This window comes from Terrapene carolina, unplaced genomic scaffold (genome assembly GCF_002925995.2).
Source record: "Terrapene carolina triunguis isolate 2854851 unplaced genomic scaffold, T_m_triunguis-2.0 Scaffold111, whole genome shotgun sequence".
In the NCBI taxonomy this organism is placed as follows: domain Eukaryota; kingdom Metazoa; phylum Chordata; order Testudines; family Emydidae; genus Terrapene; species Terrapene triunguis.
The window spans coordinates 12,397,210-12,419,486 of NW_020664462.1; the positions used below are offsets into that span (position 1 = coordinate 12,397,210).

At 42.6% G+C, this 22,277-nt stretch overlaps 1 protein-coding gene across 2 annotated transcripts in view; it reads right to left on the minus strand.

Moving 5' to 3' along the window:
• Positions 1-374: 374 nt before the first annotated feature.
• The window catches only part of WDR86 (WD repeat domain 86), a 31,287-nt gene continuing 9,384 nt past the window's right edge, over positions 375-22,277 (minus strand). The window contains exons 4-7 of one of the 2 annotated variants that reach the window (XM_026652129.2): positions 19,345-19,768; positions 6,304-6,439; positions 1,084-1,187; positions 375-821 (exon numbers count right to left, since the gene is read on the minus strand). In XM_026652129.2, the coding sequence (XP_026507914.1) occupies positions 603-821; positions 1,084-1,187; positions 6,304-6,439; positions 19,345-19,768 (883 nt within the window). In that variant the 3' untranslated portion in view covers positions 375-602. The remainder of the gene's footprint in view (positions 822-1,083; positions 1,188-6,303; positions 6,440-19,344; positions 19,769-22,277) is intronic. The other variant, XM_026652130.2, reaches the window with a different exon arrangement.

Sequence of the window (22,277 nt, forward strand, 5' to 3'; positions counted from 1 at the left end):
CCAAGCTCTCCTACATTAAAGTCATTCGGATCAGTGAGAGGCAAGGACATTATAACCCCAAAGGGAGCTGAGAAAATTCAATTCAGAGTCATCCTGCAAGGCAGCTTTCGCTTGCACATTCTGCTCCATCGCAGTGTGTTGTAACACGCAATAAGAAGGGGAGGGAGCCTATTGGCTTATTACTTATTCCTGCCTCTCCTCCTGTCAGGGACCAGGGTGAGGCAGCAGTGGGCAAAATACCACTGTACAGGAAGGAACTGGGAAAAGGAGTCTTAAATACAAATTATAATTACAAACAAAAATATAGGGGAAGGCATATCTCATGGACTGCTCTCCACAATGGCGCCTGACCCCATATTGCCCCTGGTCGGTAAGTCATCCACTCAAGTTTACTTTCCATTACAATGTACTATGAGATGCTGTGAGACATCAGTAATATTCTGAAGAGAGTCAGTTTCATGATTCACATGAATGTGAACTCTTGATTGAACACTTTGGGCAATGTAATTTCCCACCTCTTTCCAAGATCTGGCTTATCTGCACCCAAGGGCACAGAAGATGGCTCAGTTTTTCCTCTTTGACAGAAAGTTTGTCCCGGGCAATCACATTAGTTCAACAGCCTCAAGTTCCCCATTCTCCTGTTGCACTGTGCAGCCAACTCTGTTATTGAAAAGACGAGACAGACTTCCCTTCTGAGAGCTCTTGCCCGGGACAGACCGCTCCTTCTTCAGGCAATGCTTGTTTCGCTTGCAGATTCCTTGTACGTCCCAGATCCTTAGCGTGCCATCGTGGGAAGCTGTGTACAATAATTCATTGTGAATCTGGAACAATAGGGTCATACTTAATCCCATACTGCACATTTCAGAGTCACCACAATCAAAATGCAGCTTGGAAGTAAACAGGAGGTTTAGTCCTTTACATTTAAGGCCCAATTCCCCACTGCATGTCATAGCACATGGCATTCCAAGTGTTCTAATGCCCAGGTAACTGGCCATGTCAGTTTCCACAGAACATATGGAGAAATCTATACTAAAACTTGCTGATCTGGATGTTGAGTTTTTCAAAGTAAAATCCCCTCCTCACCTGAATGCAGTTGATGATGAACTTGTGTCCTCGGAAGATCCTCTGCAGGACGCCTGTCTTTGAATTGAAAGCTCGAGCGCAGGCATCACCACTTCCTGTAAACACTAACACAAAGGAGCAATGAGGCCTTTTGAGGATAGCCATGTGACCAATCATAAAGGATCAGTTATTCGAGGAAAACACTTTCTGGGCCTGATTCTCCACTTGCTCATACCAGTTTAGCTTCATGGACACCAGTAAGGTTGCTCCCAATTTAGTCCTGTGTAAATGAGAGAAGGGTCATTCTGGGATGTATTAGCAGGAGGGTTGTAAGCAAGACACAAGAAGTAATTCTTCCATTCTACTCAGCACTGATAAGGCCTCAACTGGAGTACTCCATCCAGTTCTGGGCACCACTCTTCAGGAAAGATGTGGCCAAATTGGAGAAAGTCCAGAGGAGAGCAACAAAAATGATTAAAGGGCTAGAAAACATGACCTATGAGGAAAGATTAAACAAACCCATTTTTTTTCAGTCTGGAGCAGAGAAGACTGAGAGGGGGGACATAACAGTCTTCAAGTATGTAAAAGGTTGTTATAAAGAGAAGGATGGTAAATTGTTCTCCTTAACTATTGAGGACAGGACAAGAAGTAATGGGCTTAAATCGCAATAAGGGAGATTTAGGTCAGAAATTAGGAAAAGCTTCCTAACTTTAAGGGTAGTTAAGCACTGGAACAAATTACCTAGAATCTCTATTACTGGAGGTTTTTAAGAACAGGTTAGATAAACACCTGTCAGGGATGGTCTAGATAATACCTTGGCCAGCCTCTATGCATGGTCCCTGCCAGTCCTACATTTCTATGATTCTGTGGTCTTTCCCACCATTGCTAAGAAATCTGGAGCTCCAAAAGCAGAGTAGTGTAGACAATGCACCAGTAGCCACTGATGTTTTAATCGCCATGAAATATAGGCTTGCTCTGAGCAGGGTTAGATGATGTGGGGCCAGCCCCTCAGCTGATGAGAGTCAGCAGAGCTCCATTGGACTTCAATGGTGCTACCTTGATTTACTGTAGCTGAGGATCTGGTCCAGAATTCCAATATACATAATCCACTGGGAGGAAGAAGTTGCTGAACACAACATGAAACAAAGGATCCTGTTTTATTAACATGGGTATCTTCCTCCAGGAGAAGCTGCCATGCAGCCCACTCAGGTTCATCCAACCAGCTACTGGCTTTACTCCTGAAACATACCCCACTCAAAAACATTTGTTCTATTTGTAAAGCAATCAGTTTGTGCTTCTGTGGCTACATTTGCTGTTCCATGCTACACACTCATTACACTCGGCCTAAATTCCTTCTAGACTTTGTTTCCCCCACACACAACACTCATTTTTCAAAGTACTGAACTCCTCCTCAAGTCTACGGTTCCTTCTCATGTTAAGTCTACCTGACCACGTTCATTGCACACATTTAGGTTTCCCTTCCTTCTCTCTGTATGTTTCCCTGTCTATACATATGATTTGACAGTCTCTAGAGCAGACAAGATATCCTTAGTTTCAAAGATTTTCCCGAAGCTTTCAATATCTTTGAACACCGTACAGTTCCAGGGGCCCATTCATTGCTGTAGTATCTTCACTAGTTTCTTCTGTTGCATCAAGCAGCGGAGGTGAATACCCTTCTGATTTTGAAAGAGAAACTGCAAACCCCAGTAATTAAGTACGAGTCTAACCCTTTCTCTCATAATATATGAAGCACGGCTTTACCACTGTTAGAATAAAGCCTGGGCTTTTCCACCAAAAAAGCTTACTATCAGCAGGTATGATTTCTCTGGGCAGAGCTATAAAACAATCCTTTTTCTTCAGCAGTGAAAATGCATCTTCAAGCAACTCTACAAATTTCCTTTCATAAGAGCAGATTTTTTCAATTTACTCTTGTAGCTTAGGATCCTTGCAAGCAATACAGCCTTTGAGTGATTTAAGCCACAGGTTAGAGTTGGTATTCCATTACAGTATAGGAGTTTATAGAAATGATTGAAAATGTCCTGTCACGTCTATATTGTATACCACATACTATAGGAACTATGGGAGGTTATTTTAAATTCAAGCATGACTAGTGATTTTGGGTGCCCAACTTGAGATACTTTAAAGGGGCCTGATTTTCAGAGGGTATATGCTCAGCACCTTTAAGGAGTTTCAGGTTGGGCACACAAAAATCACAAGACATTTTTGAACATTTCAGACTATGAACAACTAGCTATTAATACACAGAGTAAGGACCATTCCAACCAGCTTTAATGGTTGGGGAACATTCTCTTCTAATGGCACAACTTTTCTTAACTATTCCCAGCTCGTTGACTTTTCCTATAGATAGACATTTCTGAACTAAGATAGAAAATAGGTGAAATCAGTGATCCTTGTATTTCATGCCTCATCAGAAACTGCCAGTGTGGAAAGTTTTGTGAAACAGAAGGGCATCCAAGGATTCACATTCTGTCTCCAGCCGCCTCACCCCTCAAAACAGATGACAAGGCATTGATTGACTACTGAAAGAGAAGAAATGGACAAACGTGGTAGTTCAGTATTATTTACTGGTACACCAAACAACCTGTCACTATACATCTAGTGGCACAAGCTTTGCAGATCTCAAATTAAGCAAGGGCAGTCTGGATCAGCAACTGGATTGCTCTTAGCGAGTACATTTTAGTTTTCTTTCTTTCTTTCAGGATTTGCTTTTTGACAGGTATCCTTTATTTCCCTGTGAACTGTCATTTTGCATTTAAAGAGGTTACTTATACATCAGAGCTTCAAAGGGGCAATGTCAAATCAAGTTCAGGCCAACATTTAGATTGTATATAAATAAATTGGTATCCAAACCTACCTGCAAACCCAAAAGAAACCCCTTTTTTTGGGGGGGTGGAGAAGAAGGGGTTAAAATTCAATGGAAGGAGCAGTTCTTAAACAAGATTCCCTGGAAATCTTTGCAACACAAAAACTGCAGCACAGACATCTGAGTTGACTAAATTCATTTTCATTGTCCAAGCCCAGAAACGTAAGAGAGAAACAACAAGCACAATCAGTGAAAGATAAAGTGCACTGAAAAAAAATCTCGTTTTAATAATCTGTGGTGTTGTTAGTTACAGAGGCAAAGAGAAGATGCCCTGTAGTGTGGTTAGAATGCTAGCCTGGCCTTCAGGAGACATGGGTTCAAGTCCCAGCTCTGCTGTGGATTTCCTGTGGACCTTGGGCAAATTGTTTCTTGCCTCTGTTCTCCATCTGCAAAAATACTTTGCCTGGCTTGTCTTTTTTCAGCTGTAAGCTCTCTGGAGCAGGCATCGTCTCGGACTATGTATGTGTACAGTGCTGAGCGCAGTGAGGCTCTTATCTCCACTGGGCCTCTAGGCGCTACTGTAATAAAATCATATTGTAAACAAACGACTGGTTGTAAGGGGGAAGTTTCTCTTTTACAAGGTTAAAACGGTGTGTTTTTCTTCCCAAACAGGTCCTTAATGTTCTTCATTGCCCACTGGATGTTCTATTTCCCAAATGGGACAAGTCAGCTGTCTCTCTTCAACACCTTTTAGCTTTTATTGTTATATTAAAAGCTAATAATACCCTTGTGAACACCTCTGTCACACTAACACCAAGTTTCTCTCAGGGCTGGCTAAATATATCAATGCTGACTGCTTAGTCCCAGAGTGTGGAGTGCTATGGAAAGAGAAGGAGATGAAAGGAAAGACGGCAGAGTGTGCAAAATCTGGCAATACTGGGGTGGCAGCTTGGAAAGTTTGATTTGAACTTAGTGTGTAATCTTTCAAGTGAGCCAATGCCCTCGATTTCCCAGCTTAGCTACAGAACGGGAATTGTTTTGAGACTTTAGTCTTTCTCATGCACTCATTAAACAAAGAAAGACCTCCCACTCCTTCACCTCTCCTGTCCTCCTCCCCAATAGGAAGTAGGAGTTACAGTAGTGGATCAGACCAGCAGTGTATATAGTTCAGTATCATGCCTCTGGGCTTGTCTACCTGAACACTTTTTAAGTGCCCAGGTACAACTATGAAATCAAGTTAGCTTACTTGATTCTGATCATGACCAACCAGCCAGTGTGGACCAAGAAAAACCATATGCAGTATCATGTCAGCTAATCATTGTTTACCTATGATCTGTATGTCTGAGCAGTTCGTATTATTCTTTCCAACATGCATTACCTTGTATTTGTCAAAAGTGAATTTCACCTGCCATTGTACTGCCCTTCCACCTATAGGGATGGATAGTTAGTTCCAAATTACCCTACAACAAAGTTATTTGCAGGTGTCATCGTTGAGGCAGATGTGGAAGAGGGAGCTGAAGAGGAGAGTGCAGTGGCCTTGTGGATTGGCTCAGGAAGGGCATTTCTTCCATGTTGCCTGTATGCAAGAAGGCATGGAGACATTTACTGGGCAAATAGCACACCGCGGCTATATCACTGGCAGATCAGGCCAGAGGATGATACATAAAAAGGCTCAGGATGATGACTATCTAGGATCAGCATTATACATGAACCTGAAGCCAAGAACAAGAAGCATAAATGAGACATGCTAGAAGAGATAGCCAACAAAGGGATTCAGAGAGGGGAGAGGACATGGCCAGAAGTCTAGACTGTAAACTCTCTGAGGCAGGAACTATCTTAATTGTTAGTAGTGCCTAGCACAACGAGGCCTTGATGGGGTTCATAGGCACAAGACGTTAGTTATTTGCAGGAATCAGTGTGGGAGAGTATGGGGGTCTGAATAGGAGTTTTAGCTTTCAGGACAAAGTAGACAGACTGTTTTGGAAAGGGCCAAGTTTCACAGATATACTTTTTAGTTTGAGAACAATCAATTGTGCATTACACAAACCCAATCTCTTGCTATACCTGCATACTCTAGTGCTAGCGGGTGCACGAGGATGGAACCCAGCCACATCTCCAACCCACCCAGATATACTTTGAGATGTGCAGAAATAGCAGGATCCCGCCGCAGCCAGGGAGTAGAAACGGCTGCATGCACCTGCACTAACGTTCTGCTTGGGAGAAGTGAAGGCACCCCGCAGAGCGAGGGCCATACTTTGGTGCTCAATCTAGTAGCACTAGGACAGGAAGAAGAGCCAGTGAAGATTTCACAAGATCTCACAACTATAATGTTACCTTTATTATTCACTTTTAATCAAAGGAAAAACATCCATAAATAGCAGGGGAAATGAGACAAAATGTGGGGAAAGGCAACTTACAGATTCCTGCATGGTATTTCAAAGTGCTAACGCTGTGTTTGTGAGTCTTGTATGTTTGGACTTGCTCCCCAGTGTCTGCTAACCAGCACTTCACCGTCTTGTCTGCACTTCCCGAATACAAGTATCGATTCACCAGCTGAGGGGGAAAGAGAAAAGAACATCGGCAATAGCCTCCCGGGAAAATTCAGGGAATTGCCCTCAAGTGATTCATCCTCAGTCACATCTTCCAACTGAAAAAAAAAAGCAATTAGCTTTTAGAGGGGGGTTTCAGCAAAACAGTTCTCTCCGAGCTGAAAGAGCATTGCCGGATCCGGTATTCTGTGCACGGCCACGGCCCTCATGGGACTTCTGGGCCCTAAAAATGGTTTCCAAGTTTCAAACGAGGGAGAGATTAAGGGCCAGATTCTCTTTTGGTGAAAGTGGGCACATCTCGCTTGAAGTTTATGGAGCTGCACTAGTGGAGAGTTTGGACTAGTTTGTCAGTTTATAAAAGCACTAGACTAAAAACAATTGGTAAATACATTATGAGATCACAAATTTCAAATAAAAAAAAAAAACCTCAAAGAACAAATCCTAAGTGACAAAAAGGCAAATTAAATAAACCAAGTCAGAGGCTAATGGGATAACAACAGACAAGGTCGGTGTTTTGAAATACTGTGTTTTCTTTGTAACTGTTTTGGATGTTTGTTTCCAGTATTGTTCAATGATGCAATAACATTTTTTAAAATGCTGTTTTCAGACAGGATCCTAGAAGTGTTTCATAAATTATCTTAGCAATGTAGCAATTAAAACGGTTTCCAATATTATTTGAATTACAGCAATACTGCCTAGAGGCTTCAGCTGACTTCATTGTGCTAGTCACTGTAAATACATATATAGGAGACACTCCCTTACAGTCTAAACCGACAAGACAGGAAGGGCAGGGTTACCTCCACCAGACAGATGGGAAACAGAAGCAAAGGGAGATTAAGTGGCTTGTGCAAAATCATGTAGCAAGTCTGTGGCACAGCTGTGAATTAAACCCAGACTTCCTGAGTCATAGTCCAGTGCCTTAGCCACAAGGCCATCCTTCCTCTCATCAGCCTTCCCTAATATGGGAAAGATCTCACTGAGTTCTTCTAACATACAGATAAGGAGAACAAACCAAGACAAAACAGGCATCATTAAAATACTAAGATTGTAACCTCTTCACAGCAAGGACTCTGGTTGGGCGCTTGTCTGTAAAGCGTCTAGCACGCAGCTGGTGCTACATAAAAAAAAAAAAAAGAAAGAAAGAAATTTCTCTTACCAAAAGTTCCAATTCAGGTGCCAGGGTAATCACAGTTTCACATATCAGGCTTTTAAGGGCTGGTAGGAACCACCTTGGGACTGATTTAAACACGTAAAGAGGAGGGAGAAACAGGTGGCAATCGGAAGAAAAACAGAACTTGCACAAGGAATAATGGCTTATTTTCCCCTATGAGCACACAGGTTAAAAGGCTGTCACGTCCAGAAGCAGGGCTTAAATTCGACTGGAGCAGAGCACCGGTAAATATTTTAAAAACTTGACTCCTGTCTGATGGTGTTACAGTTCCCAACTGGGGGTCCAGGGTCCTCTCGGGGGGCTGCGAGCTGGTTTCAGGGGGCCCCCAAGCCCCCGGGCACCTCCCATGAGGAATGGGGGTGGGGGCTCTGGGAAATACTCTGAGAATTTAAGCTCTGTCCAGAAGATAAGCCCTCGCTTGATCAAACTCCGTCTGATGTCAAGGGGAGTCCTGCACAGAGACTGACTGAACGTTATGCACTAACCCAGCTTGACATGGACTTCACTTTTAGGCCATGTCTCTACTCCTATACTTCACCATAAAGTAAGTTATTTAAAACACCTCTCCCCGTCCTCCACCCCCTCCACACACTCCATGTGGCTATTCAGCCCTTTTGCTCACCTCTGGATTGTGCAGATAAATTTGATTTCCTTCCTGCCCCAAATCCCCTTTAGTGTCCCGAGTCAGCTCTGTACCAAAGGGGTAAATCACATCTTTACTGCTTGTACAGTATTATGAGAACCTCTAACGAAAGATACTTAAAGTGTTTACGATGGGGCTGTGCTGCACTGGACGAGAGTAATGGTCAACTCACACAAAAAGGACCAAGATGCCCTTGAAGACACATGCACAAACCCCACCGAATTCAAGAGTAACTGTGCTCATGCAACTGACTGCAGGCAGAACTTGGTACACAGGACCTCTTCCAAGGCCATGTCTCAGAAGCTCATAAAAGACACAATTGCCCCAAAACTAGGAGCTTGAAATTTCACATCTCATTAAATTTCTGATGCATCAGCAGTGGCACTACTGTTACATCTCAAGAAGGGAAGCGAGGGAGCGACCTGCTGTATAAACACAGATTTTGAGCTACACAAATAGCCTGACAGAGCTAATCTGACCCCTAACCTTAAAACCCAACCTAAGTGGGCATGGAAAACATTGTCACATTCCACTGCTAATTGGAAAAGGTTGGCTGGAGTTGGGATCCTGCTGGATTGTTCTTGGCCAACTCATGGTATTTCTGTTCCAAACATCTTACAAGCAGCAGAATCTACTCAACAAGAACACTAAGTTACAGCCTCTTACAGGTGCATGCCACTTTGCATTAACGGTACATTAGGTTATTGTGCTTAAGCTCTCCATTTAAGCGGCTGTGAAAACATTTATGTCAAACAAAATAACAGCTACGTGTCTTGGTTTGCTCTCCATCTTTATTTCTCTGCTAGAAATACAATGTGGCAAATGAAGGGGGCTTAGCTGGCTAGTTAATGGAACCCACGGTGTAACAGCAGTGAAAACTTTCCCTGAAAAGCCCTAGCTGTGATATGGAGGGATGAACTCTAAGAGTCTTTGTGAACTCTAGTTCAGTCTTTATTTAGTCTGTAGGCTCTGTGCCAAGAAGGGTACCAATTGTACTGATTTATAGGCTTTTCTATGCTTTTCACAACTACAGTGTATGGGCATCACACCAACCTAATGAAGTTAGACTCACAATACCCATACGATATAGGAAAGTATTATCAGCCTCATTTTACAGACTGGGAAATTGAAGTATCAACACGTTAAATATTTGCCAAGGGTCACTCAGGAAGTCTGTGGCCGAATCAGGAACAAATCTCTCAAGTCCCAGTCCTTAACCATAACATAATCTTTCCACTCCTTTTGATGCTGTTTTTGCAATAGGAACTGAACTGAAGCCACCATCTCATTACACCTAGGGCACCTGTCAGCCATCACTTGGTGATAGCTTTCACAAACTCCCACTGGATTTGAAGCTGTAACCTATATGGCACTCTGCACCCCAAAGCACCCCATATTTACCATGGTGATGTAATTATGAGAGGTTTTGTACAAAGTATGCCTTGTGAGGTATCATTCTAAAAGTCTTGATCTGGTAAACATTAATATCTTGTTGGATTGTATGTGCTATCATTGTATATGAAGTTATGAAATCTTGCTATGTGGGAGTTACTAAAGTATGACGTGAAGCTGGAAATACCCCAAACCAGCCTTTCAGGTACAACAATGGAGTAGCCAGACAGTGTTAATTTCTGTCATCAACACCCATCAAGGGAAGAATCCACTAACACAAGAACCCTGCATAAGGAAGCCTCCTCCCAGGGAGCACCGAGACAATGGAGAATGTTTGGCCAATGGAGGTGGACCCCTTCCTTCCTCCCCCCCGCCCCACCCTTCCACATTTATAGACTTTCCAGCAAACTGGAAGAAACTATAAAAGACAGGGAGCGACATCTTGATTGGTCTTCACTCCCCCACAACTCAACACCTGAAAGAACCTATGGAAGACGAAGGACTTTGAGGGGAACCCAGGCTGAAAAGCAGATGCAGCCTGCACATCAAGACTCTGTGAGCCTGCTTGTACCATCAGTCAGGGTGAGATATTGCTGATTCAAATCCTATCCAGTTTGTATGAGACTTAGAGTGCGATTGTTTGATTTCCTAGGTAACCTGCTTTGATCTATTTGCTATCACTTATAATCATTTAAAATCTATCTTTCTATAGTTAATAAACCTGTTTTATGTTTTATCTTAACTAGGGTGGTTTTGAGTGAAGTGTTTGGGAATCTTAGCTCTGTTAACAAAGGCTGGGGCATATCTTCCCCACAGTGAGGGGGGAACAGACTAATTAATGAGTTTGCACTGTACAGATACCTGTGCAGTGCAAGATGGTCTAATTCTGTGTTTATGCTCCAATAGGAGTGCAATGCTGGGGAGCTGGGAAATTGGCTAGTGCCTCCATTGTTGGTCCATGAGTGGCTTAGGTAAAGCACTCAGGTAACTTAGTGGAGTGTGTGGTGCCACCTGTTGTCGTGTCGGGTGATAACAGGGCCCAGAGGGACTGGCTGTGTCTCGCCAGCAGAGCAGGGGAGAGGCCAACCCAGCTGAATAGTTAGGGGAGCACAACGGTTCCAACAGCTTCCCGGCTTCACCCTGGGGATACATCCCATCACAACCTAGATCTACTATCTGAGTGTCTCTCAACAGTCCTGTGAGGCAAGGAATTAATAATATCCCCATTTTATAGATGGGGAATTAGGGAAGAGAAATTAAATGATCTGCCCAAGATCATACAGGAAGTTTATGGTGAAGCAGGGAACTGAACGTGGGTCTCAAGTCTCAGGCTAGCACCCTAATCACTAGACCATTCGTCCTAGATGTGAAAGATTCCATATATCATTACCAACTCTTGACTTATCCAATCCTGTTCCTTTATTAAAGCAAAATGTATTTTCATACAAAAACAAACCATACAGACCAAAGAGAGTGAACTTTAGGGTGACCAGATGTCCCTAGTTTATAGGGACAGTCTCGATATTTGGGGCTTTTTCTTATATAGGCACCTATTACCTCCCACCCCCGTCCTGATTTTTCACACTTGCTGTCTGGTCACGCTAGTGAACTTTCTAGTTTAGTAAGGCCTCACCCATTTGTTTTTCCAGAGTAATATTTGTTTACAGGGTATAAAATATGGAATAAAATACTTTAGGCAATCTCCTAAAAAATTCATTTGGCTAATGAAATGGAAAAATGACTGCAGTCTCAGGCTTGAGATATGCATTGTATGATGTAGACTATCAAGTACGCAAAATCCTAAATTAGGTCTTCACTACAAAATGTCAAATATTCTAATTTTTAATTTATATTTGTTTCATTACAAAGATACAGATGCCTTATGCTGACAAGAGTGCAAATTAATTTTCTGTGATTTAGGTGGGGGGAGGGGGAAAAACGAGAAACTTTACACAACAGCTTTTTTAAATATACCCAGGTCTGTCAACTCCTGATTTATAAGTGATCAGAAGATACAATTACAAATTCTAATCTGCCACTGCCTGGAGAAGCAGCGATATCCTCAGAGCTGTACTTTCCTTGGCTGACTTTGGAGAAGCTTTGTTCGCTTTGGCCAATTTCCCAAGAGAGCTCCTGTAGGGGAAAAGCATGGCAAACCACGGAGACTTCTAATAGATTAGAGAGCACAGGCTGAGATTTGCAGCTCCAATAACAATGAGAAAAGTGGACACTAAAGTGCCTCATTCAAAGGGGTCTAAACATTTGAAAGCTAATTAGCTAAAAAAAGGAGATGGCAACCGGCTGCCTGGTTTTAAAGCCTTAATTACAAATGAATTATATAGAGTGGCTTTCACTGCACAGCTGCCCAGAACTCCGACCTGTTCACTCGCCCCATTGCTGAGAGAGACTTCTCCTCTGCACTCTGTGCTAGCTGAAACACTAGCTCTCACCTACAACAGAAGAATAAAACAAATTTGAGCATACAGGCCACACCATTTGAGATATACTATTGCATGAGAAATTTCAGGCAGACCGGTTTGGCACTAGCAAAATTAGGGCAGGAGCAAAACAGATCATAATGGTAAAATTGTTACAGCTTTAGCTATGGTGAGGTCATCTTCCGGATGGCTCTGCTCTTGGTTTGCGCCTCTAAAACACTATTTTAATACAAACACTACATGAATAACAATGTTCTCATCCAGGCAGCTCTCAAGACTGAAGTGGGCAGTAATAGCTTAATGCTCAGCAGTTTGGTGGATCTGAATATGCTGCTGCTCAAGATTTCCCTTCTCTTTGTATGACGGCCAAAAATATCTGCAATACAACTGCCTGGCTGATACTTATGCCACGGTTCATAGACATGCGCTTTCCTCTCACAGGCACATCTCTGCCAGAGGAGAACAAGTTCACTTCTCAGCCCTCCAATCAGATCTGGACAAACATTATTGGTGTCAGTGCATCCACGCACATTCCCAACCACTCCTGTGTCTCTTCGCTTACCAAATTCCCAATTATCTGCTTACTCACCACATCACTGGGCTGCAGTCCCACAACTTTTCAGGGGGAGACTCATTTAAACCGAGCTTGCTAAATACAGAATCACTAATGGGACCAGTTCCTGAGGTCCAACTATGCGAGCTTTCAGCTGAGCTGGCCTTTCAAGATCCTATTCCAACCACATTAATTTTAATGAGCAAAAAAAAAAAAATCTGCAGACAAGAGGTTGTTTTCTGACAATCAGACCATAGTTCTTATGCTGGCTGGATTCTCAGGAAAAAAAAAAAACAGTCCAACTCCTCCACTGCAGCTTGATCTCTTGGATTGGTGCTGAAACTACGCTTCTCTAGTACCCCCAGGTACTGTACAAAAGTACATTACTCCGATTTATATGTGCATCACCTGACTAGTTATAAAATAAATACTAAGGCAAATTACAAGATTTAAGAACATTTCAAATCCAGTTAACAACTGGAACAACAGGACAAGTCATTCCTCCTCTTGTGATCACACTGCGTCAGGAAATGGAGTGCAAGTGACAATTTAGTAGGTGGCACTCTTCCATCCCGAGTACTAAAATTCAATACATCTTTAGAGGGACTTGTCCTACTAAAGTGCTGTATTTTGGAAGAGACCCAAAGCTAAGTTCTTGCCTGTTTGTGGTCATGTTGCACTTTTCACCACAGTAGGAATGTTTCCTCTGGCTTCCAAGCTAAATCCCAAACTAGATAACTTCGTTCTACTAACTATGTTCCTCATAAGAACATAGGAGATGCCATACTGGACAGACCCAATGGTCTATCTAGCCCAGTATCCCATCTCCAACAGTAGCCAGCACCAAAGCTTCAGGGAGAGTGTACACAACAGGGCAATTTTGGACTGATCCACCCATCTTTCAGTTCTTGCTTCTGTCAGCCGGAAGTTTAGGGTCACCTCAAGCATGGGGTTGAATCCCTGACCATCTTGGCTAATAGCCATTAATGGACCTATCAGCAATGAACTTGTCTAGTTCTTTTTCTAACCCAGCTATACTTTTGGCCATCACAACATCCATGGCCATGAGTTCCACCGCCTAATTGTGCATTGTGTGAAAAAACATTTCCTCTTGTTTGTATTAAACGTGCTGCCTATTAATTTCATTGGGTGATCCTTGGTTTGCATATTGTGAGAAAGGGTAAATAATACTTCTCTATTCATTTTCTCCACACCATTCATGATTTTATAGACCTCTATCATACCCCCCCCCTTAGTTATCTATTTTCTAAGCTGAACAAACCTAATCTTTTTAGTCTCTCCTCAGACAAAAGCCATTCCATATCCTTGATCATTTTTGTGGCCCTTCTCTCAAACTTTTCCAGTTCTACTATATCCTTTTTGAGATGGGGCAATCAGAACTGTACACAGCATTGCAGGTGTGGGCTCACCATGGATTTATATAGTAGTATTATGATATTTTCCATCATATTATCTATCCCTTTCCTAATAGTTCCTACCCTACTGTTAGCCCTTTTGACTGCTGCTGCACATGGACTGAAGGTTTCAGAGAACTATCCACAGTGACTCCAAGATCTTTCTCGAGTGGTAAAAGCTAACCCATCATTGTATATTATATATTACTGTAGTTGGAATTATTTTTTCTGCATTGTGCATTGTGCATACTTTGTCCTTATCAACATTGAATTTTATCTGCCATTTTCTTGCCCAGTCACCGAGTTTTGAGATCCACCTGTAACTCTTCACAGTCTGCTTTGGACTTAACTATCTTGAATAGTTCTGTATCATCTGCAAATTTTGCCGCCTCACTGTTCACCCCCTTTTCCCAATCATTAGAGAATATGCTGAACAGCACAGGTCCCAGTACAGATCCTTGGGAAACCCCACTGTTTACTTCTCTCCATTGTGAAAATTGACCATTTATTCCTACCCTTAGTTTATCATCTTTCAGCCAGTTACTGATCCATGAAAAGACCTTCCCTGTTGGCCCACGACGACTTAGTTTCCTTACGGGCCTTTGGTGAAGAACCTTGTCACACATTTTCTGAAAATCCAAGTACAGTATATCAACTGGATCACCCTTGTTCACATTCTTGTTGACCCCCTCAAAGAATTCTAGGAGATTGGTGAGGCATGATTTCCCTTTATAAAAGCCAGGTTGACACTTCCCCACTAAATCGTATTTATCTATGGGTCTGATAATTCTTTTCTTTAGCAAAGTTTCTACCAATTTGTCTGGTACTGAAGGTAGGTGTGCCAGCCTACAATTGTCAGGATTGACACTGGAGCCCTTAAAAAAAAAAAAAAGATCTGTGTTACCTTACCTAACTTCCAGTCATCTTGTACAGAAGTTGATTTCAGCAATAGGTTATGTACTACGTTAGTAGTTCTGCAGTCTCATATTTGAGTTGCCTCAGAACTCTTGGGTGAATAAACATTGGGTCCTGGTGGTGACTTGTTACATTTATCAATTTGTTCTAAAACTTCTTCTATTCACAGATAAGAATGGGATAGTACTTCAGATTTGTCACCCAAAAAGGATAGCTCTGATGTGAGTATCTCCTGCACATCATCTGCAGTGAAGACTGATGCAAAGATTACATTTAGCTTCTCTGCAATGACCTTGTCTTCCAGGAGTGCTCCTTTAACACCTTTGTCATCCAGTGGCCTGGCTGCCTGTTCGGCATACTTCAAAATATTCTTGTTAGTTTTTATATCTTTAGAGTAAGTTGCTTCTCTGGATTGCATTTTTATACTTTTACACTTAACCTAACAAAGTTTGTGCTCCTTCCTATTATCCTTACTAGGATTTGACTTGCAAATTTTTGCCTCTGATGGCCTCCATTACTCTGCTATTTAACCATGGTGGCATTCTTTTGGTCCTCTTACTGTCTTTTCTGATTTGTGGTATACATTTAGTCTGAGCCTCTATTAGGGTGTTTTTAAGTAGTCCAGCATGCTGCCTGCAGGCTTTTAGCCCTTGTGGCAATGCCTTTTAATTTCCATATAAGGAGCATACTCATTTTTGTGTAGTTTCCCTTTTTAAAATTAAATGTTATTGTGGCAGGTTTTTTTGTATTATCACCCCTCCAAGGATATTAAAGTTAATTACATTATGGTCACTATTACTGAGCAGTTCAGCTATACGGATCAGATCCTGTGCTCCATTTAGGTGTAAATCAAGAACTGCCTCTCCCTTTGTGGGTTCCAGGACTAACTGCACCAAGAAACACTCATTTATGGTGTCTAGAAATTTTATCTGCATCATGTCCTGAGGTGACATTTACCCAGTCAATAGAAGGAAAGTTGAAGTCACCCATTATTATCGTACTTTCTGCTTTTGTAGCCTCTCTAACCTCCCTTGGCATTTCACAATCATGAATACCATCCTGGTCAGGTGCTCAGTAGTATATTCCTACTGCTACACTGTTTTTAGTCAAGTATGGAATTTTTCTATCCATAGATTCAAGGACTGGAAGGGACCTCGAGAGGTCATCGAGTCCAGTCCCCTGCCCGCATGGCAGGACCAAATACTGTCTAGACCATTCCTGATAGACATTTATCTAACCTACTCTTAAATATCTCCAGAGATGGAGATTCCACAACCTCCCTAGGCAATTTATTCCAGTGTTTAACCACCCTGATAGTTAGGAACTTTTTCCTAATGTCCAACCTAGACCTCCTTTGCTGCAGTTAACATAAGAAAGGCCGTACCGGGTCAGACCAAAGGTCCATCTAGCCCAGTATCCTGTCTACCGACAGTGGCCAATGCCAGGTGCCCCAGAGGGAGTGAACCTAACAGGCAATGATCAAGTGATCTCTCTCCTCCAAGTTTAAGCCCATTGCTTCTTGTTCTATCCTTAGAGGCTAAGATGAACAAGTTTTCTCCCTCCTCCTTATGACACCCTTTTAGATACCTGAAAACTGCTATCATGTCCCCTCTCAGTCTTCTCTTTTCCAAACTAAACAAACCCAATTCTTTCAGCCTTCCTTCATAGGTCATGTTCTCAAGACTTTTAATCATTCTTGTTGCTCTTCTCTGGACCCTCTCCAATTTCTCCACATCTTTCTTGAAATGCGGTGCCCAGAACTGGACACAATACTCCAGTTGAGGCCTAGATATCCTATGGTACAGTTTGTTTAAGATTTTTACTTGGGCTGTTGATTAATCACAGTTAACTCACGCGATTAACTAAAAAAATTAATCACGATTAAAAAAATTAATTACAATTAATTGCAGTTTTAATCACACGGTTAAACAATAGAATACAATTGAAATTTATGAAATATTTTGGATGTTTTTCTACATTTTCAAATACATTGTATTCTGTGTTGTAATTTAAATCAAAGTGTATATTATTTTAATTACAAATATTTGCACTGTAAAAAATGATAAACAAAAGAAATAGTATTTTTCAATTCACCTAATACAAGTACTGTAGTGCAATCCCTTTGTCATGAAAGTGAAACTTAAAAATGTAGATATTTTTTGTTACATAACTGCACTCAAAAACAAAAAAGTGTAAAACTTTAGAGCCTACAAGTCCACTCAGTCCTATTTCTTGATCAGCCAATCGCTCAGACAAACAAGTTTGTTTACATTTACAGGAGGTAATGCTGCCCTCTTCTTATTTACAATGTCACCAGAAAGTGAGAACAGGCATTTGCATGGCACTTTTGTAGCCGGCATTGCAAGGTATTTACATTCTAATTAATGTTGCTAAACGTTCGTATGCCCCTTCATGCTTTGACCACTATTCCAGAGGACATGCTTCCATGCTGATGATGTTTGTTAAAAAAATAACACGTTAATTAAATTAGTGACTGAACTCCTTGGGGGAGAATTGTATGTCTCCTGCTCTGTTTTACTTGCATTCTGCCATATATTTCATGTTATCGCAGTCTCGGATGATGACCCAGCATCTGTTGTTCATTTTAAGAACACTTTCTCTGCAGATTTGACAAAACACAAATAAGGTACCAATGTGAGATTTCTAAAGATAGCTACAGCACTCGATCCAAGGTTTAAGAATCTGAAGTGCCCTCCAAATCTGAGAGGGACGAGGTGTGGAGCATGCTTTCAGAAGTCTTAAAAGAGCAACACTCCGATGCAGAAACTTGTAATCAAATATAAAAATATAAATATAAAGTAAGCACTGTACACTGTGTTATAATTGAAATCAATATATTTGAAAATGTAGAAAACACCCAAAAATATTTAAATAAATGGTATTCTATTATTGTTTAATCATGTAGTTTTTTTAATCGCTTGACATCCCTAATTTTTACTTTATTTGACTCTATGCTTTCTTTCACATATAATGCCACTCCCCCACCAGAGCAACCTCCTCTTGCAGTGTCATTTCGACAAATACCCCCTGAGGCTGTACATCAGTAGTAGATGAAGCAATCTCTGGGGACAGTTGGTAGAACATCTTGGAAATTCTCAGGTTCAGAGGTACTGTATATATTTAGGGAAGGTTGTCCAAACTGTTGTGGTAAGGAAAGCATGTATTTGGTTATGAACTGAAAATGTTCCCTTAGCCATGCCCTGACATTTTTAAATGTATAGGTCTGAATCAGCTGCATCCCTACACCCTCCCCAGCGGTCTCCAAGCAGCTGCTGTACCTTCCCTGATGCAGCCGCCACGCTGGTCGTGTGTTGCATTGCAGGGAGAGGAAAGAGTGAGTAGCTCTAGCTGCTCCACAACCTGGTTAGGTAACAGGCAATGGAAGTCTCAGAGGGAGCAGGTTGGAAGCTTGACGGGCTCTGCCTAATCCAATGAGAGCACCTAGCAAAGGACAGCCTAAGAAAGTGTGTATGGGGGGGGGGGGGCGAAGGGGGGGGGGGGGGGGGGGGGGGGGCTGAAGAGGCGGGAGGTGGGGGGAGAAGAAAACCTAAGAACCAACCACCACTCACAGCTCCCTGATTCTACCCCTAGAACAGCCTGGAGGCTACTCTAGCTTGTGCCAGCTGGCAGGGATACTCAAGAGACCACAAGCCAACTGAGGAAATCCAGAACACAGCCCAATCCTGCCACTTCACTGTCCCCACTCCCCCCAACATGTCTTTTGCACCTGGAGCCACAGGAAATGAAGTATAAAACCTGGGTATCCCCGCTGTATTCCCCCCCGACACCCCCCCCCCCCCACCATATGCCAGGGGAATCTCCAGCAGAGACTTGCAGGTGGTTTCTGCTCCCTTTTCACCACCTGAAAAATGCAAAGGGAACAAGACAGAAAAATCAGCCCCGAACTACTCACTGTGACCCCTTGATCTTTCTGAAACAATATGTCTGGCCCTCAGATTGAAGAGGTCTGACACCACTGATGTATGGTATTCTAAGGCAGGGCCTATGCATGTAGCGCTGCCTATAGTTAAAACTACCGAACACTTTTCATTACAGTCCATTTTCATTTGCTTACACCAGTTTCTGGCTACTCTGTGGTCTGAGACTAAAGCTTGTGCTTCTTAGTCGTGCTTACTGAAACATTTTGTTTTATAGCTTGTCAGTACTGAAGCTTTTTAGCTATGGATGAGGCAACAACTGGGCAGGTTTCCTGCATGTCATTTCTGTACACTGTCTCAGAGAAACCTCTTCTGAGTATAAGAAGGTGGCTCAGTCCCCTTGGCCTATTCAGTTCTTGGCCAAGAATGGTATAATGTGGATAACCACCTCCAGGTGGCAGTATGAAACATACTGGTTCTTACCTCTAGACAGATAACCGATCCTTGATGCTCTTTGAACACTTTTAACTGCTCGCCGGTCACAATATTCCATGTTCGGATGGTATAATCTGTGCTGCCAGAAAATAACTCCCTATTTGGAGCATCAAGTATAAGGCATAAAACAGCCCCAGTGTGCCCTAGCAGAGTCTGATAGCAACGCCCACTCGACACCCACCAGACCTTAACAGTGCAGTCTGTGCTTCCTGTCACCAGGAAGTCTCTGCTCAGTTTCTCCTGCTCCTCCTCCGACTCATCAAGAACATCCCTGGAGGAGTAGTGAGCCAAAGTCAGAACACAGTTCCGATGGCCCCGGAATTCCTGGATTTGCTTCTCCTTGTCCACACTCCAGCACCGAGCTGTCCTGTCATAGGAGCCGCTAAATAGATAGTCTTTGGCAACCAGGATCCTGTTAAAAATAAACAACTATATACACATTGTTGCTTTGTGCTTTAATTTCCATCCCCCTCACCCCCGGTGACTGCATAAAGGATACTGTACCAAGAGTGCAATGAAGTGCTAGCAGCAGCCGTCCCTCAAATAATTGTTCAACCATCAGATATATTAACTATATCAGTGTGAGCGCCTCATTGCCACATGCAAGGACATGGCACAGTCCTTCAGAGCCTTACCCAGTTACAAATGAAAACAGGCACATTGCAAGGCAGAAGACTACTCCATTCAGGGTTCATCAAGGTTTTCGCCTTTGGTATTGGATTCTCTGCTTCTTAACATTTCCCTTCCAGTTTAGCACACCATGTTGTTAGCAACAACTCCAATTCCCCACTGCAGGAAGTATCTAGATTTCTGATACACTGACAACGGAAGATTCCCAGGATCATAAGATTTGCCAAACCAGATCAGAGGTCCATCTAATCTGCTATCCTATCTTCAACAGTGGCTAACACCAGATGTTTCAGAGGAAAATACAAAAAAATCCCATAGTGGACAATTACATATGGAATAACTTGCCCATAAAAGAAGTTTCTTCCGAATCCCAGCTAATTAGGGATTATTTATACCCTGAAGAATGAGAGTTTAATCCTTTTACAATTTTTATCCTCATTTAATTGCTGATGTTTTCATTAACTATATGAATTACATGTAAAAAAACTACATAAAAAGAATGTTAAAGTTGCAAATATAAGCATTCAGAAGTTAGGAAATGCCAGAATTAAAGTTGCTTGTGCAACCTTAATTTGGTCCTGTTGCATATGCATTATACATAATCACATGCTATCCTTCCTCTCCATCCCCCCAAAAAACCAAAACAAGCCAAAAACAAAACCTGATTCAGCATTTTGAAGTCATGTAACTTATTTAGGCACCTAAAATAGACTAATTTTGGGCACCCTCTAAAAAATAACCTTGACCAGCAGCGCTACCATGTGTTATTCATTAGTTTTCAGTTGCTTTTTTAAACTTGTTATTTAGCAGCTCATTTTTCATTATGGCTATTTAGTTGTCCAAATGCTGGCCTAAGAAAATAGCCAACAATAACAGCAATTAAACTAATCAGACATTTAGTTTCCAAGAACTTGAACCACAAATGGTTCCTAAAACCAATTATCATGCAACTGTCTGACAAACAGGCAGGTTAAAGACAACATTTAAATAAACACCTAGCCAAGGATCTCACAAAAAGAGGATAATCATCATTATCCCAATTTTACAGATAGAGGCTACGGCTACACTAGAGAGCCGTGCACTACAGCCAGGGCCGGCTCTGGCTTTTTCGCCGCCCCAGGCGAAAAAGCCTCCGGCCCCCCCCCCCCCCGCCGGAGGGGGCGGGGGGGGAGGGTGGCCGGAGCCCTGGGGGGAGGGCGGCGAGCCCCGGCTGGGGCTCGGCTCTCCCCCCCGGCGGCCGGAGCGCCGCGCCGCCACCCCCCTCCAGGTGCCGCCCCAAGCACCAGCTTGGGTGCCTGGAGCCGGCCCTGACTACAGCTGCGCTGCTGTAAGCTCTCTAATGTAGCTGCTCTAAGCAGGCGGGGGAGAGCTCTCTCAACGGCTTAACTACTTCAGCCCCGGCGAGCGGCTGCTACCTATACTGGCAGGAGAAGCTCTGCCATCGAAATAGTGCTGTCCACACCAGCGCTTATGTTGGTGTAATTTATGTCACTAGGGGGGTGGTTTATTCACACCCCTGAGCAACATAAATTATGCTGACAAAAGCTGTAGCGTAGACATAGCCAGAGAAACTGAAGCAGAGAGAGGTTAAGTGACTTCCTTAAACTCTCAAAGGGAGTCAGTGACAGACGTAGGATCAGACACCCAGGCCAGCACTCCATCCACTGGACGACAGAAGATCTGATCAAAGAGCAGCATGCAGCCCATGAAGTTCTACACAGCAGTTCATAGCACCTTCACCTTAATGAGAAAAAGCAGCTGGTCCACTTAGATCAAGAAGCCAAACATCCGAATTAGAGACAGGGCAGGGTGGGGAGGATACTTCTAACCACCTTCTTGTCCGTAAGTTAGACATGGCCCTTTAGCATCTTTCAGGCTGCGAAGGCAGCCATCTAAAATGGGCAATGTTTTGGTGTTCCTTTAATTGAAGATGTCATGAAAACTGGCTGACCTGGTATTTGAGCTCTCTCCTCCTATCTGTTTAGGGATTCTGTTACATGTGTGTATTTGTTTTTTCCTTTCGAAACAAATGCTTCAATTGCTCTATTCCTAAATAAGTAAGTATTTTCCAGCAATCAGGAGAAACCCTATGATAACAAGCTAGGGAATATGCAAGTTCAGTAAGAAGTCACAGTGTCATTTTAAACTTAGTTTTAACAATAAGGAATAAATCATTCAAACAGGACCATGTCCTTTTTGCTAACAAGAATGGCTGACATGCTGCTTTTAAAATCTATTTATCACAGACATCTGCTTTCAACTGAGCAGTTTCTTCTAGAATTCCATTCCCA